Consider the following 21,243-nt stretch of genomic DNA (forward strand, 5'->3'; position numbering starts at 1 on the left):
GGAAACCCACTGACCGCTATACTTACCTACATGCCTCCAGCTTCCATCCAGGACACACCACACGATCCATTGTCTACAGCCAAGCTCTAAGATACAATCGCATTTGCTCTGATCCCTCAGACAGAGACAAACACCTACAAGATCTCTATCAAGCATTCTTAAAACTACAATACCCACCTGCTGAAGTGAAAAAACAGATTGACAGAGCCAGAAGAGTACCCAGAAGCCACCTACTACAGGACAGGCCCAACAAAGAAAATAACAGAACGCCACTAGCCGTCACCTTCAGCCCCCAACTAAAACCTCTCCAGTGCATCATCAGAGATCTACAACCTATCCTAAAAGATGATCCTTTACTCTCACAGATCTTGGGAGACAGACCAGTCCTCGCTTACAGACAGCCTCCCAACCTTAAGCGAATACTCACCAGCAATCGCACACCATACAACAAAAACACTAACCCAGGAACCTATCCTTGCAACAAAGCCCGATGCCAACTCCATCCACATATCTATTCAAAGGACACCATCATAGGACCTAACCACATCAGCCACACCATCAGGGGCTCGTTCACCTGCACATCTACCAACGTGATATATGCCATCATGTGCCAGCAATGCCCCTCTGCCATGTACATTGGCCAAACTGGACAGTCTCTCCGCAAAAGAATAAAGTCCGCAAGTCTGACATCAAGAATCATAACATTCAAAAACCAGTGGGAGAACACTTCAACCTCTCTAATCACTCAGTGACAGACTTGAAGGTGTCAGTTTTGCAACAAAAAAACTTCAAAAACAGACTCCAAAGAGAGACTGCTGAACTCGAATTAATATGCAAATTAGACACAATTAACTTAGGCCTAAACAGAGACTGGGAATGGTTGGGTCATTACACTAATTGAATTTTTTTCCCCCCCATGTTAAGTTCTCCTCACACCTTCTATGGGTCATCTCGATTATCACTTCAAAGTTTTTTCTTCTGCTGCTACTGATAGCTCATCTCAACTGATTGGCCTCTTACAATTGGTATGCGTACTTCCACCTTTTCATGTTCTCTGTATGTATAAATATCTTCTGTCTGTGTGTTCCACTCTATGCATCTGAAGAAGTGAGCTGTAGCCCACGAAAGCTTATGCTGAAATAAATTTGTTAGTCTCTAAGGTGCCACAAGTACTCCTGTTCTTTTTGCGGATACAGACTAACACGGCTGCTACTTTGTAACTTGCTCCTTCCCTTTCTCTTGTCTTTCAGTCAGCCAGCGTTGTGGTAGTCAGCTTAGTTCCCCCAGGGTCTCTTTTTAAGGGCTCCAAAAGGGACTGATGAGTGGAATAGCCCATACCCTCGTTATGTTGTCCATCAATTAGGCCTAAGTACTGTCTCACCAATTTAGGTTCATTGACTCCCAGACTCTCACTGTTCTTGTTTTCTAGGCATGACCTTAACACAGTCCTGGAATTATGTCAGGAGGCCTTTTTGTTTGTACTAATTCTGTTTTTCTGTCGACTTTTTGCACCTTTTTCCATCCACATTTATTGTTATAGGTTACTGTGACATTTTATGAACTTCCACTCACTCCTTACAGCTGAACTCACAATTAGGGGAAATTTGTAGGCCCAATTATCACATCATCACTGAGGTGTTTGAAGCTGCAAGACTGCGGTGTTTAAAGGTTGCAATTCTTCATGAGCACTTCCTTGATGTCTCTTGGCATTTGAGTGTATAGGGGTCTTTGAGTGTATTTCCACGGGCCCCCTGTGTGTTGGTGGAAGCCATCAGTAGCCATTGCTACTGCAGGTTGACTGGCTTCTCCTCACCTGACAGCAGTAACTTCACACGTATAGGTGTTTTGACTGGTGAAACTGGGACCGCCCAAGATGCCCTTGCCTCAGTCATCTTCCACTGAAAGCAGCTGGACTCCAGCTTTTCAGCAGCCCTGATAAATGGAACTGTTGTATCACTTGCATCAGAACAATTAATTGCACCTGAGAAGCTGTGTTGGGACCAGCACATCTCTGATCTGCGTGCATGAGTTTCTCAGTTCATATCGCACCGTGCAGCAACTGTCCTCTGTTTTTAATAGGGGTCTCCTGCATGGCTCAGGACTGTCCACTTCGGACACCAGAAGACTTTGTGTTTCCATTGCTGCCTAGTGAGGAGCTGAAAGACAAATATCGGCGCTACCTCTTCAGGGACTACGTGGAGGTATTTTCTGCTTCATGTTCCTGTAGGCCTGTGCCCTGACCCTTCCCAGTAGTCAGATATTTGGGCCAAGATTTTCAGAAGTGACTAGATTGGGAGCTTCATTTTTTAGGGCCCAACTTGAGACCTCTTAAAAGGGCTTGTTTTTTTCCAAAAATGCTGAGCACCCTCCCCTTGCAAAACAGGACCCTGTAAAGCAGGGGTTCTCAAGACAAATTATTTGGTGGCCTCAGAGTGTGGCCACCAACTCTTGCTGGTGGCCACTCACACTTTTTCCTACATTATTTAATTAGCTTTAGGAAAAACAAATAAATATGCACATACACACATCCAAATCATTGTAATGTATTTATTGCTAGCTAGTAAGTCTGTTGTGAAAAGTGATATTAACAAACATACAAGTATTGTTTTTCACAGCAGAATTACTCAGCCCTGGCAAGTCTGGGGACAAATTAAGCCCTGGATGGGAGGTCAGGGGAGGCAGAGGGGGCCACGGGTGATGGGGGTGGGGAGGTGGATGGCCAGGGGAGGCAGTGGGGGGCTGGAGCCTGAAGCCCTGTGGCCGGAGGACAGAACCCAAAGCCCTGCGGCTGGAGCCTGGGGCCCACCACCGCACAGCCGGAGCCTGGGACTGGAGCCCAAAGCCCGGCGGTCCAAAGCCTGAGCCCTGCTGCCCCTGGGAAGATGGAACTCACTGGCTGCCTGGTCCTCCCGCACTGTGCCCGAGGTGTCTCCAGAGTGGGGCAGGACCGAAACCCTGCTGGCAGCTCCAGCAACTATCACAAAGGTGGTGCATCCAGGAGCACCAGGGAGTGGGAGGGGGCTCTGCTTTGCCCTCCCCACCCCCAATCACAGCCCAGGAGGCTGTGGCCGCAAGAAAAGCCCCTGGTGGCTGCACTTGAGAAATGCTGCTATCAAGTGTCCCAAGCTGGGCACCCAAAATCATTAATGACTTGTAAAATATTGATCTTGGTATCTGGGCTTCTTGATGATGCCTCTCTAGAGAGTTCAGGGGCTGGAGATGCAGTAGCTGCTGCAGGATTGTAGCTGACAGGCATGTTTTCTGTGGCTCATGCTGTGGTGCAGACCTCACTGTCAGAGTTCTCAAATGATTTGCCAGAGTAAATTTTGCTCTAATGTCATCCCAGTGACTGCAGCTGGTGCCTGGCCCATATCTTGAAGCAGAGTGCTCTAGTGTTAGAGCGGAGAAACTCAAGCTGAATGTTAAATATTGGTGCAAGACCAAGAAATATTTTTAGGCAGCTACAGACTTGCCCCTCATCCCGATGCAGCGCAGGTCACTATCATACAGCATCCTTTGTACGTGCCTTCACTCTGCAAAGCTTCGTGAGTCGTATCTAAGCTAGAGAGAACAAGAATGTTTAAGACAAGATTTAGAGGAAGTAACTCGGTGACTTGGACGGAGAAGGAAGTACTCTAGTGACACTATCTCCCCAGTAACTGTGGGGAGTCACAGGGAGGGGACAGACTAGCCACAATTGAGAAGCAGAGTCTACGCCCAGGGGCAGTAGGGGGGTGGAATATGAGGTGGGGGGAAGGAGTTCAAGTAGAGTGAGATTCTAAATCTGTCTGGAGTTTCTCATCATGGTCTCCTGACGTTCTGGATGGGATCTCGAATTTCCTCATTTCATGACTAACCACTGCAACTTCAACTTTGAACAAATGCAAAATATAAAACCTCCAAATCTTTTGTTGGGACAAGCACCTAATATCTAACTAACCTCCTCCGCATGTAGAAGAGATTGATTGCCCACTGTTGGGCATCTTCTGGTGGCTCTTTCCATTGTCTTCTCCAGATCTAAGAACTACGGATTCACATTAACAAAAGGCAGGACTTTTACTCACTAAGAATGGAGATCATTATTCTCCCATACCAATTGCTAACCTTGCCACTCGGTGTATTTGCAGAGCCATTATCAGCTGCAGCTGTGTCCCGGTGCAGACTGCCCCATGGTCATACAGGTACAGGAGCCCAAAGCTCGACGAGTGCAGTGCAATCGATGCAATGAAGTTTTCTGGTAAGGAAGTAAAAGGCTTAAAGGCTGTGAGGAAAGCATGTGGCACAGGCATATGCTCTCCTTAAGGTCACTTCATTTGAGAACAGGTCTAGTGTGTCGAAGCACCACAGACACATTACTAGAATTGTTTGTAACTTGAGCCATCTGTGTAATAAGGGTGTAGGCCGGGGCCTGCCTTTCAGTGGTGGTCAGTTCTCGCTGAACTCAATGGGAGCTGTGGGTTCTGAGCACCTCTGAAAATTGGGCTCTTAGTAATCAAGGAAAACAAGTCTTGTCTAGTTTCTTCTGTAGCTTGGATTAATCTACAAATTATGATACAAACATTGGTGAGTGATTTTGGGTACGAAGCCTTAGTGGCTGCTGCTGGAACCTATCTGCTGCCTGTGTTTGTATATCTGCTTCCCAGAGTCTCTAGTGCATTCCCAATATCCAGAGAACCATAAAGCCAAGGGACTCAGCCTAAATACACACACAGGCTTCCATGGTATGAATGCTCCTAAACATGCATAGAAACAAAGTGTAGCATTCAGATAAGATGTCAGTTGATTTCTGTATGTGAAGTCTAGAATATCTTTAAACTTCTATGTGCGTGAGGTCCTCCCCAGCATAAGAATAAACTTCCACTGGATAGGAAAGCTAATGGTGCTTTCCTGGCTTGCAGTGTCCAGGAGAGGAGTAACAGAACTGGGAGTAATATTGAAAGGGTTGCTGCTTGAGTATCTTCTGACACCCCCTATTCCAAAGGTCTAGCTGCATCTTGAGTGTCCAGGGACAGTAATATACATGGGGTAGTAACCACGCCTCCCACTAGCTGCATGCGGTTAACCCTGAACAGGAGGCTATTTGGAATTTATCTGGGATGACTTAGGCTTGCTCCATTATCATAAAAGTGATGCAGGGGCTCCAGGGAAAAGAGGATGGCTGCTCATCAGACAGCCAGATGCTCACTTGTCGGAGAGGGAGCCCTGTATTCGCTTCCATTCAGAAGCGAGGTAGTGATATGTTAGAGTTTCAGGAGAAGGAAGTGATCATTCCCAGAAGGACCTGGTGTGAGTTCTAAAGCTTGAACCCAGCCCCTCTCATTGTGGTATTTAGGAACGAACTGCTTGTCTCCTCACACCTATTTCCCATCCAGATCCTGGTCATGAGGAAAGACTGACTTCTTGGTTATTAACACAATGTATTAACTCTGGAATTTCTTTCTCTTCCTGTTAAGTTTCAAGTGTCGGCAGATGTACCACGCACCCACAGACTGTGCCACCATCCGGAAATGGCTCACCAAGTGTGCAGACGACTCTGAAACAGCCAACTACATCAGTGCTCACACTAAAGATGTAAGGGAGAGCACGTCAACATTCCTTTCAGGCGTCTAGTCCTGCTGAGAAGGGGGGAGCAATTCTGTGCATTTTTAGCACTTTATGCTGCTTTTTTTATAATGTTAGTAAATTCCCACTTGGGGTTTTGGTGCAAAGACCTTGAATACCTTGAAATCTAATGACCATCTTAGATGTCTATACACTAATGCAAGAAGTATGGGGAATAAACAGGAAGAACTAGAAATACTACTGAATAATCACAATTACGACATCATTGGTATCACAGAGACTTGGTGGGTAATTCACATGACTGGAATGCTGGTATAGAAGGATACAGCTTGTTCAGGAAGGACAGGCAAGGAAAACAGGGAAGAGCTGTTGCTGTGTCTATCAGATAGATACACTTGAACTGAGGTTGAGATAGTTGAGGATAAAAGGAGTAGCTCAGGACTTAGTAGCGATGGGGGATTTCAACTACCTGCACATCTGTTGGGAAAATAACACGGGACAAATTATCCAACAAATTCTTGAAATACATTGGAGACAAATTATTACAGAAGGTAGAGGAAGTGACTAGGTGAGATTTGATTCTAACAAACAGGGAGGAACTGGTTGAGAATTTGAAGGTGGAAATGGATAAAAGTGATCAGGAAATGATAGCGATCATGTGTCTAAGGGAATGGTAAGAGGGAAAACAGCAGAATAAAGACAATGGACTTCAAGGAGGTGAACTTTAGCAAACTCAGCAAATACTGTAGGTAATATCCTGTGGGAAGGAAGTGTAAGCGAAACAAGGGTTCAGGAGAGTTGGCATTTTTTTTAGAGAGACACTATTAAGTGCACAAGAGCAAACTACCCTAATGTGTAGGAAAGAAAGGAAGTATGGTAAGAGGCCACCCTGTCTGAGCCAGGAGATCTTCAATGACGTGAAATTCAAGAAAAGAGTTGTACTGAAAGTAGAAACTAGGTCAAATTACAAAGGATGAGTATAAAGAAACCCACAAGCGTGTAGGGACAACATTAGAAAGGCCAAGGCACAAAGTGAAATTAAAATAGCTAGGGAACATAAAGGGTAACAAGAAAACATTTTACAAACACATAAGAAGAAAGACCAAGGATAGGGTAAGCCCCATTACTCAATGAGGAAGGAAAGACCATAACAGAAAACGCAGCAATGGCTGAAGTGTTAAATGCCTATTTTGTTTCAGTTTTCACCAGAAAGGTTAGCAGTGGTAGCATGACTAACCCAGTGAACATGGGTGTAAATGAGGTAGGATCTGATGCTGATTTGGGAAAGAACAAGTTAAAAATTACGGAGGCTACGTCTAAACTACAAACCTTCCAGCGGCCTAGCTGTACCACTGCAGCCGTGTCGCTGTAAGGTCTCCTTTGTAGCAGCTCTAGGCCGGTGGGAGAGAGCTCTCTTGTCGGTGAAACTTATGCCTACAAAAGTGCTAGTGGACACAAAGCTTAGACCAGTTGGATGTCTTCAAGTCGGCAGAGCCTGCCAAAATACATTCTAGAATACTCAGGGAACTGGCTGAAGAGATCTTTGAAAACTCCTGGAGAGAGTGGGAGAGATCCCAGAGGACTGAAAAAGTGCACATATAGTATCTATTTATAAAAGGGGGAATAAGGACAACCCAGGAAATTGTAGACCAGTCAGCTTAAGTTTGGTACCCAGAAAGGGAATGGAGCAAATACTGGAACAATCCTTTTATAAGTAGCTAGAAGACGATAAGGTGATAAGTAACAGTCAACATGGATTTGTCACAACATATGTCAAACCAACCTAAAATCCTTCTTGGACAGGATAAGCAGCCTGGTGGATGTGGGGGGAAGCAGTAGATGTGATGTATCTTGACTTTAATAAGGCTTTTGATACTGTCTCACATGACTTTCTCTTAAGCACACTAGGGAAATATAGCCTAGATGAAGCTCTTGTAAGGTGGGTGCACAACTGGTTGGAAAATTGTACTCAGAGTAGTTATCTGTGGTTCACACAAGCAAGAAGGGCATATCAAGTGAAATTCCTAAAGGGATCTGTCCTGGGTCTGGTTCTATTCAATATCTTCATAAATAATTTGGAGAATGGCAACTTATAAAGCTTGTGGATGATGCCAAGCTGGTAGGGTTTGCAAGCACTTTGGAGGACAGGATTAGAATTCAAAATGTTCTTGACAAACTGGAGAAATGTATTGAAATAAATAGGATGAAATTCAATGTGGACAAATGCAAAGTACTGGACTTAGGAAGGAATAATCAATTGCAGAAATATAAAATGGGAAATGACTGCCTAGGAACAAGAACAGGAGTACTTGTGGCACCTTAGAGACTACATTTCTGTGATTCTGTGGTTGACTCTAATACACTTTAAACTGGGAAACCCATCTGTGTGTCGGGCTGGTTACTGAAGTGCTCTCTCTATATGCCAGTCTTCATTCTGCTAAATTCATTGCGAGTATCAATCTGCAGCTGGGTATGTTGCACTCTAATGGCAGAGAAGCAGTGTGGTGGTGGCTCAAACACTTGTCTGGTGTACAGCTGCAGTTAATTTTTTTTTTGAAAGGAGAATGCGTGGATACACAAAGGGTAGATAATATAGCCCATCCCCATTTGCAGTAGTGTGTAGCTTCGGTTCTAACCATGGAGTTCGGAAAATGAAAAGCTCTAGAGCATCGATTTCCATTTGCAGGATGAGGCTTTATAAGCAAAAGACCTAGGGTTATCTAGCCTGAAGTGGGGGATGCACAGATATGCAGGGCGGTGTGAAAAGGAATATGCCTATTGGAAGGCCTAGTCCTGATCTGGCTGGGGGAGCCAAAGAGACTCCATGACTTAAAAGGTCTTTGTCCGTAACTTTGGTTTTCTGAGCACTTGATTAATTTAAAGGCAACAAATTTAGACTCAAGAAAAGGAGCTATTTATGCAGTGTGTGGTGAACCTGTGGAATTCATTGTAGCTGGATTTAATTTAGGACTTTATGGTTCAGGAAAATGGTTGTGGATTCAGTGCCCTTAGTTTCTAGGTCAGAGACCCCAATCTAATCCAGACTGGTAGTAGTAATTCTGGACTGTGATATGATTTGGTGTCTTCAGATTCAAATTGGCAAAGTTGGATTACTTCCTATGCTTTGCAAACCAAGAAAATATAATAACAGTCAAATTGTGCAGAATATCAACTGATTACCTGTGGAACAAAGAAACCTAGGTAAAGCATTGTATAGTCAGGCAGGTGTATGATGGCTTTGTACTTCCTCTGAAGCAGTTACCCATCGGCTACTACTGAAGGCAGTATACAGAACTAGATGGTCCTATGGTCTGAGTCATTATGGCCAGTACTATCTTTCTATGTAAACTGGTTGAATTGCTAAACCTGACCAGCCAGTTAATGGTAACTATTGAGAGTGAACTTTGGTTCACAAGTGGTAACGCTAAGAATAATGACCTTACTCCTTGGAACTGTTATCTCAAACCACTGATCTGTTGTTGATGCCCTGAGTCATCCATCCATCCCCCCTTCATCCCACTTTAAAATGGGTTTGACAGGAATAGTGTATGTGTAATAATAGAGCCGGAATTATGTTCTTAAGGAATATTCGAGAACAGCTGGATCTAATGAATGCTTTTGGTTTTCCCAGTGTCCCAAGTGCAATATCTGTATTGAAAAGAATGGAGGCTGCAATCACATGGTGAGCAATTCCCTGAATACTTCAGATCTTCCTTGTCCTTAGCTGAAACCTTTCTGTCCTTCTGCAGATTGCTAATGGCTCCTCTTTCCTTCTTTTTCAGCAATGCTCCAAATGCAAGCATGGTAAGTAGCAGTATCTGGAATCTGTTGGGGAAAGGGAATATTCCTTTATTACCCCGGTCGTAAATTTTGTTGTCTTAAATAGCCAGTTAACCACTCCCAGTACAAATATGTAGAGGATTCTAATTACACATCTGACTTGGTGATAAAGGCTTATTGTTTCACTTGCTATGTTCTTAACTGGTTTCTGATTCTTCGGTGGCATTTAGATTTAATGCTGTAAAAGGTCTTCAGCTCCCTTTCTGTCATGAGATTGATGCTCCTCAGAAATGTGCTCTGGTGTTTAAAAGCTTTCCTGATGTAGTTCTTGTTCTGTACATGGATTTCTGTACCACCAGCTGAAACCACTTGCATTGTAATGGAACACTCTGAGCCTTTATGTCAAACTAGACTTTGTCTTTATGTTCACTGATGGACAGAATGAGCCCCTACATGGACCAAGCCACAGAAGCAGGTGTAGGTCTGTTGATCTCTATAACCTTATCTGCTAGATTGCTCCTCAGTCCACTCCCATGCAAGAAGCAGCCTGGCTGTCCTCAGCCCTTATTAAAGCCCTGAAAAATATCAAGAATGCAAAGCAAATGGCTTTTGTGGGATGCTAAATTTCTCTAACCCCAGGGAAGTGAGTGAGACTACCTGTTGCTGGGGCTCCCATATTGCAACTCTGCTACCAGCCAGTAGGGAGTCCGAGGAAGATAACCCACCTCAGAAAACATTTAAAATCTACCCCTCCCAGTTCACTTCCTTTGCTGCTAGAAGATCAGCAGGAATGATAGTTACTTGGAGGGATGCTGTGGTATCAGGAGTAGGTGAGCAACAAGTTCCTAGATGTCCTAGTGATTGAAACTGGAAAGAGAGCAGGCTAGCCCTTGGGTGGAATTAGCAGATTTCACCCAGCTGAATGGGAAAGGTAAGCCTTCCAGAAGTGATTCGTACAGCAGCTGTTTAACCTCCTCTTTTCTCCTTCCTGACCGAACACTGCAAGTATCCCACCTCTAAAACCAGGCACTTCTGTTTTGTGGGTTTAGCTGTTGCTCTACTTTTTCTCCTTAGCTCTTTTACCTACGTCCTCCCACTCAAGTCAGGTCTACACTACAAACGTATATCTGAATAACTACGGGGCTCGGATGTGAAAAACCCACACCCCAAGCACCATAGGTATACCAACCCAATCCCTTGTGTAGACAGCACTGTGTCAGCAGGAGGGTTTTCTCCCAGTGACGTAGCTACCGCCTCTTGCAGAGGTGGATTAACTAGGTTGACGGGAGAGCTCTCTGCCGTCAACGTAGGAGTGTCTCCACTTAAGTGTTACAGCAGCACAGTTGTGCCAATGCAGCGTTTCAAGTGTAGGCTTGCCCTCAGGGATTTCTGGTCTGAAGCTGTCTCCTAAACCACTGGATATGGATAGGTGTCTTAGAGTCTCAAATTTAAGGCCAGAAGGGACCATCAGATCATCTAGTCTGACTTGTGTATCACAGGCCACCAACACCACCCAGCGTGCACCCGTGAGAATGGAAAGTGGATTGTCTGTGTGGATTTGTTCACTGCTGGATCAGATTAGGATCCAGCAGAGACCCATGCTGGCAACTTGCCAGTAGTCAGAGAGCTGCAGCTCATTAGCTAGTAAGACTGCAGCTGCCCTTTTCTTTAACTATGAGGTGGAGCCTGCGGAGACTACAGGTCCCAGTTTCCAACACTCCTTGTGGATCCAGGCAGTGTCCCCTTGGAGCATGCTGGAAGTGTTACCTCACAAGCTGCATATTTAGATATAGACCCCCAAGCCGGGGTTGTATTTGGCCCACAAGCTGTATTCTGTTTCCCCCTGGGCAAGATGGCACAAATAAACTGTACATGCTGCTTGGCTAAAGGAAGCCCTTGAAACAGAGGGGCTGTTTCTCTGTAATTTGGTTTCTGGAAATTCATTTTTTCTATGCATAACAGTGATTGTGCCTTGTTCTCTGCAGACTTCTGCTGGATGTGTCTGGGGGACTGGAAGACCCACGGTAGCGAGTACTACGAATGCAGTCGGTACAAAGAGAATCCTGATATTGTAAACCAGAGTCAGCAAGCGCAGGCCAGGGAGGCCCTTAAGAAGTACTTGTTCTATTTTGAGCGGGTAGGACACATCTCTTTGGCCAGAGCTGCTGTAGCCTTTTAATGTCCCTGCCTAGTGCAAAGGTTATTGCCAGCAATGTCAGTGTAAGAAACACACAAACAAAGGATTCGGTACAGATGATGTAGCTTCTGGAGTCCCAGTTTAGGTCCTGTCTTTGTTCCTTCAGACTCAAAATTCTGCCCAACAAATCCTACCAAGCTGTTAACTTTTGTTCTCCATTGATTGCTTAAGTTTCCTGATGCTGCAGAAAATCAGTATTTCCTGCATTTTTCTCTTCTTTCACAGCAACTAGTACAATGGGATTCTCATCCACGAGTAGGGCTCCTAGGTGCTACAATGATACAAACAACACAAAATAATAATTTGAATATAGTGTCCCTCTGCAAGATGCTGCTGTGCTGTTGCAGATAGGTATCATAGGACTGGAAGGGACCTCAAGAGGTCATCTAATCCAGTCCCTGCACTCATACAATATCGCTGCAACCATTTCCTCACAGGACCAGGGAACTTTCCAAAGTTCCTTATGGCATGAATTTGTAGGGACCAAGAAGAAACAAATCTCGGGTGTTTAAATTAAAACTTCATCATGTGGTTTAATGAAATTGTAAGGGGATTTCACGTCAAGACACGTTTAAAGAAAGGCTTTTGGAATCGGTCACTAACCAGTGAGACAGTCAGAGCTCCTCTTTCCCTGCAGCAGGCGTGAATAGGACTGGTCAATCTGTACAGGTCTAATGCAGATTCTGTAGAAGAAAACACTGTAGATCCAAGGTTGCCACTTTTCTGTGAGGTCAGCATGCACTCGTTTCCTAATTCAGATATCAACAGCTGCTTATTCATAGCATTAACCTAGTCTTAAAATAATAATAAATGAATCATCTTGACTTTCCAGATCAAGGGCTTCAGGGAAATGGCCATGTTTTACAATGATGTTTCACAGCACAGATGTGTCTGCTTTCAGTAAACCCATGTAAAGGTTAATCTAAATCTCTTGGCAGAGACTTCTTAAGTGAGGAAATTCCCATTATTTTACTCTTTCTAGTCGCTCACAAGATGCTGATGTGACCATAGGGCATTTCTACAGAGGGGCTGGGTTTCCTCCCTGCTCCCACCTGCCTCTTATAGTGTACGCAACCTCCATGGGCTTGCAACGGGGGTGCTGCCTGGCTGTCCTCCTGCCCACAGCATATCCTATCCTGCTGGACTCCAGCCCGATCTTATTTCCTGTTTGCTGGAGCTTGTATCTGTAGGTAGCAGCACTTTGATCTCATGCCCTTTTTCTTCTACTTTTGCAGTGGGAGAACCACAATAAAAGCTTGCAGTTAGAGGCACAGACATACCAGCGAATTCAGGAGAAGATCCAGGAAAGGGTGATGAACAACCTGGGAACATGGATAGACTGGCAGTACCTGCAGAACGCTGCAAAGCTGCTTGCAAAGGTGAGCATTTTTGGCTCTTTCAGTCCACAGAAGAGAGCCTACACACCAAAACACTTGCATCTGAGTAGCACACTGAAGAGGGAGGCAATTCAGGGGTTAGATCTGTAAGGGATGTTATACCCTGAATCAGACACCAACTGCCTGAGGTTAGCAGGAGGATGCCTTTCTGAGCAGGTTATTTCATAATTGGTCCTGACAGGTGTTTCCTGCACCTTCCTCAGAAGCATCTGATAATGGCCTCTGCTATACTGGACTGGTCTGGCAACTCGTGTGTCCCTATATTAGTCATAGAAATAAGCTGTGCTAACAACATCAAGGTCTAAAACTCTTTTCCTTTTCTGTTGTAGTGTCGTTACACCCTGCAGTACACATATCCATATGCCTACTACATGGAGTCTGGCCCCAGGAAGAAATTGGTAAGGTGTTTGCTCAGACTTCTTGGCATCTAGCTAGGGAGCATTGTAAGCCAAGCAGACACCTAGATTTGTGTCTTCAGTCCCAGAGTTTGTGTGTTTATAATAAATCCATGTAATGACATATATGTGACACTGAACCTCACGTATCCTCAAACTTCATAATCAGCTCCAAACCCTCCCCCTCCTACTCCCCGTCAGAGATTTAATAGCAATGCTCCTGTTAGGTGTCCTTCCAGAGACATCCTTGTTTTTACAGACTTTACTATAGAATAGTACTACAGTGTGAAGGACAAACTAGTTGTCAAACTATTTTTCCCCATAAGGATTCACATCATAAGCAAACACACGTATCTAGAATCTGAGTTGGTTACTATTGGCTCCTAGCTCCTGGGAGAGTCACAGCAACAGGTTAACCTTTCAGGAACCTGTATAAAAATGGAGGAATTAAACCTCAGTGCAAGTGGTAGGGTGCTAGCCAGGGTGCGCTGCCCTAGAACTGGCTGGCAAGCCAACATCTGGGGCTCTACACGCTATTGTTTGACTTGAGTTTCGCTTTGCTGCTAGTATTTGAGTTAGTGAGATCAAATCTAGCTTGGGGTTTGTCTACCTGTGCTGCAGACACACCTTTGAGTGCAGTGTAGACATAACCTTCAGCTAGACGTTTGCTGACTCTTGTTTTGGTTCTTTCCCAAGTTTGTAGTGGGGGCAGGACAAATAAATGAACCTTACTCTTTCCACGACTGACTGAAGCCCCTGTTGTTAATTACAAGCCAACCCAGCTGCTCAGTCACTTACATCACTTTACTATCAAGGAGGCCACTTTGGTAGACCCAACATGTGACTTAAACTAAGTGGTTTTGAGACTGCGATTCTGGGGTAAAGTTTCCCTGTTGGTAACACCATAGCGCTCGGCCCTTGTTTTACATGATGGTGTGTACAGGGCAGAAACTGCGTTTCCAGCCCGTAAGTGGGATGGAGATTCACCAGACTGCAAACACCAGTTGATGGTGTCAGTTTCCTCCTTGTTGGGCGTATCCTAATGCTTAAATAATTAAAAGTTGAATGTACAAAAATCCATCTTCCTTAGGATTTTGAAGTCACTGGACATGCCACGTTCTAGTGCTCATTGCTTTCCCAAGCGTTCCAGAGATTTGCTCCACCAAACCTGTTGCGGAGAGGAAGGACCCTAGGGGTGTGTGCTTCCTCTCACCACACCTGTTTGGTGGCATAAAGCTGCTCTGGGTAGATTGGTTTCTCTAATTGTCTGTACTGTTGATCAGTTTGAATACCAGCAGGCTCAGTTGGAAGCTGAAATAGAAAACCTCTCCTGGAAGGTGGAGCGAGCGGACAGCTATGACAGAGGGGTAAGTTATCTGTGCCCCTGTGTCTGCTGGGCAGCCCTTCACTTACAGGTGGCTTAGTACCTGCACCAAAGGGCCCAGGCCAGCTTGGCAGGCAGGGGAGGGCAATCAGATTAGCTTCGAGTCTGGCTTTTTGTTCACTTGGCCTGCAGATGCTTGTTTCCTAGTTGGGGGAATGGGGGGGAGAACTTTGCTGCTCTCCAGCAATGACTCCTGGCTGACTGAACCAGGGCTGACAGGCTCTGAAGGAAGATGCATTCAGCCCTTTGCTGGAGGGGAAGGTACCCTGGTGTGCGGGGTTTTTTTGCTTTGGGAGGTGGGAGGGAGCATCAGAAACCCTCTAAGAAGGGAAACCTAAGGAGAATTGGGTTCAGAGGGACATTCTTTTACACACTGTCAAATCGGAAGGGTCCCTGCAGTCCTTAATTTGCTTGAGAAGCAGTGAATGGGCCTCACACTCTACCATACAAGTGCCTTTTCTTTTCCTCTGGGGAGTTCAGATTAATGGGGTTCTGCCTTGCTGTTCTTTGTTCCAGGACTTAGAGAATCAGATGCATATAGCAGAACAGAGGAGGAGGACCTTGCTTAAAGACTTCCATGACACATAAGGCGGAAAGAGGTGGTGACGTGCAGGGGTGAGAGCAGCAAGCAAGGTGACGGTGGCTGCCTCAAGAGAAATGAGCACTGCCTGTGGGAGAACCCGGCCAAGGACAAAACCATCCCCTCCCCTTGCAGAACAGACACGTGCAAATGCCCCATCTTAGTCCCTTTCTGTTTTTTATCTTTCCGCTTTTCATTTCTGCCAGGCTAGAGGCTGGAGTTCAGATTGGCATCTTTCCTGGGATGTTTCCTCCTACCCCAGATGGCTTTTGAGAGAGGGAATTTTTCTGAATGGCTGTTAATAGTATTAGATCATTACAATTTATGTAATTTTCAACGGTTGTACAATTATACAAACAAACCCTAGAATAACACACAACCCTTTTTAAAAATAAATTGGCAGTGGAGTGTTTTTCCTTAATAATCTGCTTGTAAATTAAATGGGCTTCTGTCCCAAAATCCTTTTATGCACTGAGGGTTATGAAATAACCCAGATAGATTTCCCTTTCCTCTAACATGCGCTTTGTAGCACTGGCCTGTGGCTGCACGAGGAGAGTGGCTGGAGCTCAGAGGGTGACTGCTGCTGTGTTTGCGCCTTACAGCATCAGCGGTGGCTGCATATCAGCACAATTGTGTGTGGCATCTCTTCTCTCAGCAGTAGTTTGTGCTGCATGAACCAAAGCAAATGGAGGTGTTAAAGGGCAGAGATCAGGTTAACATAGGAGATATGCCTAGTGGTAATTCAGATCTTTGCATTCAGTGAATTTAAGGTTTTCCATGTGGATTTTTGCTTTAGTTGGTTTTTAGGGGGTTTCTATGCTGCCAAAACCATGGTGTTTGGGAGACTGTTAGAACAGTTGTTCTAACAGTGTTAAATAGGCTTGGTCTTGTTAGGTAGAGTGGAACAAGCCATGTTACTTCAGTGCATACAGCTTTGTAAAGATCAGTCATACATGGAGTGTAACATGGTCAAACCACTTTGGTCCCATTTACCCAGGCAAGACTAAACCCCATTGCAAGTCAAGGGGGAACAGTAATGCATAATGTGATCCCCGACACACATCTTGGCAATGTAGACAGGCACTCAAAAAGAAGTGCTAGAGCTAACATTGTACTGCTCTCTTAGAGCCTGCATCAAGCCAGACTGAAAACTGACTGGTGGAGTTAATTTATGTGTATATTGGTATTAAAGCTGCTGGATGGTTATTATAAGTCTGATTATTGTCTGGGACTCTCAGAGCTTTTGTATGGGCATGTTTAATGTAAAATATAAACAATGTTTTAAAAAGTGACCTCCCCAATTCATCTTAACAAGAGAGTCACTTCAAAACAGTGGCTTAAATGCCAACACTTTACGATGGTGGATGTACCATGTACAGGTGCCTATGTAACACATGGACTTGTACATGCATCTGCTATATGTAGGCAAAAATGGAGTAGCTGAGTGTCTGATCTGAGGAAATCCCCAAGGCTAGTGTGAAAGTAGGGAATTCCCTTCCATGCCATTTTCATGAGGAATGTTGCCCTGACACATTCCTTACTAGGATATTCTTATTTTCACCCTTTTTGACTTGACAGGATGAAAGACTGACTGTGAGTCTTCCTAATTCCTGCTTGACAAAATAAGCTGCTACTCTTGTTTATATGAGACACATGCACCATATGACTCTACCCCCAGAACTGAGTGTGTAGGTTTTAACCATGTGAAGGTGGGAGAAAAGAGAGTGCCCTCAGTTTGAGAGGGATACTTATTAGATGAACTAATCATGTGGACAGAGCTTGTACAGTACTGTGCAGAGGTAATGTTTATGCAGTGCTTTAAAGGCGTAAAGCGCAAAGTACTAATGTAGGATATGAACTGGTGTTCTAGTTAAGCTAGCTGCAGTCAGGTGAAATTTGGCCTGTTTGCCAGAGAGGTATAGGGAGGTATCTTTTCTAATCCTAAATACTCAGCTTTGCTGCCAGATGGTGCCTGCTCCTCCCTGCTCACTCACATTGCATAAGCATTCAGCTCTGAACCAGGATAAGCATATTTTGCTTAAACACAAAGTGTTTTAAAATCCTCATTCCTGGAGCAGTGTAGATCAGGTGGCAGGAACCAATTGCCAAATGGCCCTGAGAGCTGACTCGCAGTCCAGACTGCTCAGACACCTTGGCGATGAGCACTTACGAAATCCGTACAAATACAGACTGCGTTGAAAGCCATCTCTTCGGAATTACACAAAACTCAAGCTTTGTCAACAGGGTTTTGTTTCTCCAAAACTCTTCCAGGAAGGAGGCTGTGAATGTCCTGGTTCCCACGTACAGATCCTGCTTCCACCCTCTGTGTGGAAAACAAGGCGGGATGTGTCTTTGCAGCGTGAGTCCAAACAGGGCAACATTTGTGCAGCTGTAGTATAGGAACAGTTAAAACTGTGGGGTGATCCCCCATTTCCTGCTCATTCTGGCATCTGAAAAGGATAAGCTGCTGCTGTTTGAGAGGTGGGTGACTGATAGGAAAGAAATTAGTGTTCTCAAGATCAAAGGTAAAGGGGCAAATTCTGTTTTGTGAACACAGCCCCTTTCGAGTCAATGAGGTGGCCTGAGAATAGAAGTCGGATCAGGCTATTAACTCTAAAAAGGTACCAATTCCCCCCGCACCAGTAACAGGGCAAACTTGCAGTGTTTGTCCCTTCCTCTTTTTGCAGCTGCTTGCTGTTCCTAGGTCAGCCTGACGTCTCTCTCCATCCTTGCATCTGAGACTCATTATTTCAGCTTTGCTCATGCGAATGCACTGGCTGACTCAGATCTCTAACAGGCATCAGGCTTCCCGGACCGTACAGTTTTCTACTAACAATATGAACTGCATGACTGCTGCTCCGCACGTGAATTGCTCACTGTATCCATGTGGGACAGGAACAGCAGGAGGTTTCTGTACTATAATTTCACATTCAAACTTTTAGACTTTTTAAGCAGGTGGTAAATAAAACTTTATTTTTAAATGAGACTTGTTCTAGGGACTCCTTTTCTCACCTGCATCTGCTCAGTTGGATTGTTCTCCAGGATTTCAGGTAGCAGCTGCTGCTGTGGAAGCTTTAGTATTATGGAGAGTGTTGCTGTTTCTTGTCTGCCTTGTTCTGTTGGCGAGGTCTTCTCCAAGAAACTGACACCACTCTTAGCTTTTCTTTATAGGCATTGGAGGGGAAGGGGCAAAGGAAAATGCCCTTGAAATATTTCCCAGAGGTGGAGTGGTTTATTTGAAATAAATTGTGAATTTATAATTTTAAAGGTGTGTGCAGTGTCTTTATTCCATCAGCTTTTAGGTGAAAAATCTCTACTTACTCTTTTTTTTTATTAAATGTGTCAAGCAGTGAGACATGGGCTGTTAGAATCACATGAAGCAGCTAATAGCACAAATCATAATTTGAGTGCTACAACTGTACTAAAATGCTGGTAGGGAGGAAGGTTTTGGGATTAAGGAATTTGAGAGATTCTGTTCTTGGCTGTGCCTTTGATTTTGTGACACATTGGCAAAGTCACTTAATCTCTCCGCCTCCATTTCCCATCTGTAAAATGAGAAAATACTACCCTACTGCAAAGGGTATTTTAGAAATAAAGTCTGGACTTTGAGGCTCTTGACCGCTATGATAAAGAGTGCCATCAAAACCCTATAAAGCAATGTGAAAAGTCAAAGCACAGCTTTGGGGTTGATGTATTCAAATATTAGCATAAAGAAGGAAGAGACTAGGCACAGATTTGCTAAAGAATCATGCTAATTGTAATTCCTGGTTTTTAAAAACACACATGATGCTGAATTTTCTGTCCAATTTAGGTAAGATAGTGTCACCTTCTAAACAAACTCTTAAGTAACAAGCATGGGACTGTTGCATATTGGAGAAGTCAAAAAGGGGTATTCAGAATATGCAGTAATCTTGTTTCCCTTTTTGCTGACTTTCTCTAAATGAAGAATATCCAATATTTTTTGTCTAATTAGTAGATATTCTGAAAACTAAACATACACTATTAACAAGCACCATTACCAAAGGTTTTGCTATATTGAACTATTGTTGCAGGTAACTTATGTCATATAGTAGACAGCAGGCTCCATTCAGATCACCAAAACTAACAAATTCCTTGAAGTTGAAATTCAAAAAAAAAAAAAAAACAGCTGAAAATCCCAGATCACTTTTAAAAAACCACAAGCTTGCGAAGCTTGATGCCTATGCTGCTAATAAGCATTTCTAAAATATCTGTTCAACGTGGAGTGCATAGGAGTGAAGGCTTGTCTAGTTTTAAATAGTTCATGTTTTGGGGGGCAAAAGGTTTAACCTCCCAAGAACTCAGCCTTGAGCTGCTCTGGGGAAAGCTTGGTTGAGGTGGCCTTCCTGCCATTTTATGGCTCTGTGCCCAGCTCTGGACAAAGAAATCTGGTCAGGTCAGGCTATAACTCGTCAGTCATTTTCACGCTGCAGCTCTGTGATGTGCCAGCTCCTGGAGCTGATGAGCACGTTGCCAGCCGGGCCTGGCAGAATTTGGGTGCCCTTGTTTGTAACCGGGAGGGGAAAGAGGGAGAGCATTTTCAGATTTTTACTTATTTGAATGTTCAGTTGCATGGAACAGGGTGGGAGGGAGGTGTAACTTTTTAAAATTTCAGATTCTCCCAGGAGTGGCAGTGTGTGTGTGGGGGGGTCTGACCCCCATTTAATGACAGCAGTCCGAGGCTGAGCGTTACCCCTTCACAGCTATTAATGCGTGTTGTCAATGTGTCCCTCACACCCTGAACCCGGCTGCTTGCTCCGGGTCGGGGACTGGGCCCCGTGTGTTCCCGCTCCGTGCCCGGGCAGCCTGCACCTGCTGGCGAGCGCTCACCACCAGTGCTGCCAATTCCACATAGTGGGAAGTCACCAGACAAACCCTGAAAAGTCGCTAGATCTAGCTGTTTAAGCACTCAAAAAGAGTCAAAAATGTCACTGAACAAAATTCCCAGAGAATTCAACAGAATTTTATTTATATACAGACACACACACCCCCCTATAGTCACAAAATCATTCACAAGCAGCTCAATAGTGTTAATAAAATCCAGTCCATTCTCTCCTTACTACAGTTTCTTATACACCAGAACGCTGTCAGCAGGAGGGTGCCCTCCGCTCATTGGGCAGGGCGCTCTGTACATGCCAGCCCAGGTCGGCTGGGGTTAGTTAATTTCAGTTGAGCCTCCCTTTCGTGCCAGCCTGGACTTGAGCCGACAGGTTAGTGAAAGGCAGAGCCCAGAGCCAGGGGGAAGAGGGCATTCATCTGACCTGAGCTCGGCGCTGTAGGGAGCCAATAAAGTAGATTTAAAAACAAAAACCCGCCAGCCAGACCCCCTTCCCCCTGCTTCCAAGGTTTAATTTCTGAACAGCTGGGCCAAGCCAGGGGAAGGGGTAAAGGGCTTCATCCCTGGAGGCACGGTGCCCCCTGCCCCATTGGGGCACATGGCCCTGTTTCATCCCACCCCACCTTCCCTCTGTGTGGCTCTCCTCGCCTCCCCTGCCCTACCCACTTCATTAGCCATCTTTCCCTGCATCACAGGGTGTGCTATCTACTACGGAGCGGCAAGAAAGAAAATTTGGGTAAAAACAAGCCCTGGCTAATGTGCTGCTCTCTCCAACATGCGCCTGGCTTTAGCAAGTATTTAATTAGCCTCTACAGCCTTCTTTTCCTCGCCTGCAGAGTATAGTGAGGGTGGAGAGGGATAGCTCAGTGGTTTGAGCTTTGAGCATTGGCCTACTAAACCTTCACTACTTGGCCTTCACTAGCAGGACCAAATACTGATTTTGCCCCAGATCCCTAAGTGGCCCCCTCAAGGATTGAACTCGCAACCCTGGGTTTATCAGGCCAATGCTCAAACCACTGAGCTATCCCTCCCGCCCTTCAGCATAAGCTTTCCTGGGCTACAGCCCACTTCATCGGATGCATTGGAGCTTATG

At 44.9% G+C, this 21,243-nt stretch overlaps 1 protein-coding gene across 1 annotated transcript in view; it reads left to right on the forward strand.

Annotated features, from left to right (window-relative positions):
* Positions 1-15,313, forward strand: part of ARIH2 (ariadne RBR E3 ubiquitin protein ligase 2) — a 42,465-nt gene extending 27,152 nt beyond the window's left edge. The window contains exons 6-15 of the mRNA XM_065407314.1: positions 2,080-2,201; positions 4,128-4,237; positions 5,454-5,571; positions 9,194-9,244; positions 9,345-9,366; positions 11,328-11,479; positions 12,775-12,918; positions 13,266-13,334; positions 14,615-14,698; positions 15,232-15,313. Of these exons, the coding sequence (XP_065263386.1) occupies positions 2,080-2,201; positions 4,128-4,237; positions 5,454-5,571; positions 9,194-9,244; positions 9,345-9,366; positions 11,328-11,479; positions 12,775-12,918; positions 13,266-13,334; positions 14,615-14,698; positions 15,232-15,303 (944 nt within the window). The 3' untranslated portion in view covers positions 15,304-15,313. The remainder of the gene's footprint in view (positions 1-2,079; positions 2,202-4,127; positions 4,238-5,453; positions 5,572-9,193; positions 9,245-9,344; positions 9,367-11,327; positions 11,480-12,774; positions 12,919-13,265; positions 13,335-14,614; positions 14,699-15,231) is intronic.
* Positions 15,314-21,243: the final 5,930 nt, after the last annotated feature.

Source organism: Emys orbicularis, chromosome 7 (assembly GCF_028017835.1).
Source record: "Emys orbicularis isolate rEmyOrb1 chromosome 7, rEmyOrb1.hap1, whole genome shotgun sequence".
In the NCBI taxonomy this organism is placed as follows: Eukaryota; Metazoa; Chordata; order Testudines; family Emydidae; genus Emys; species Emys orbicularis.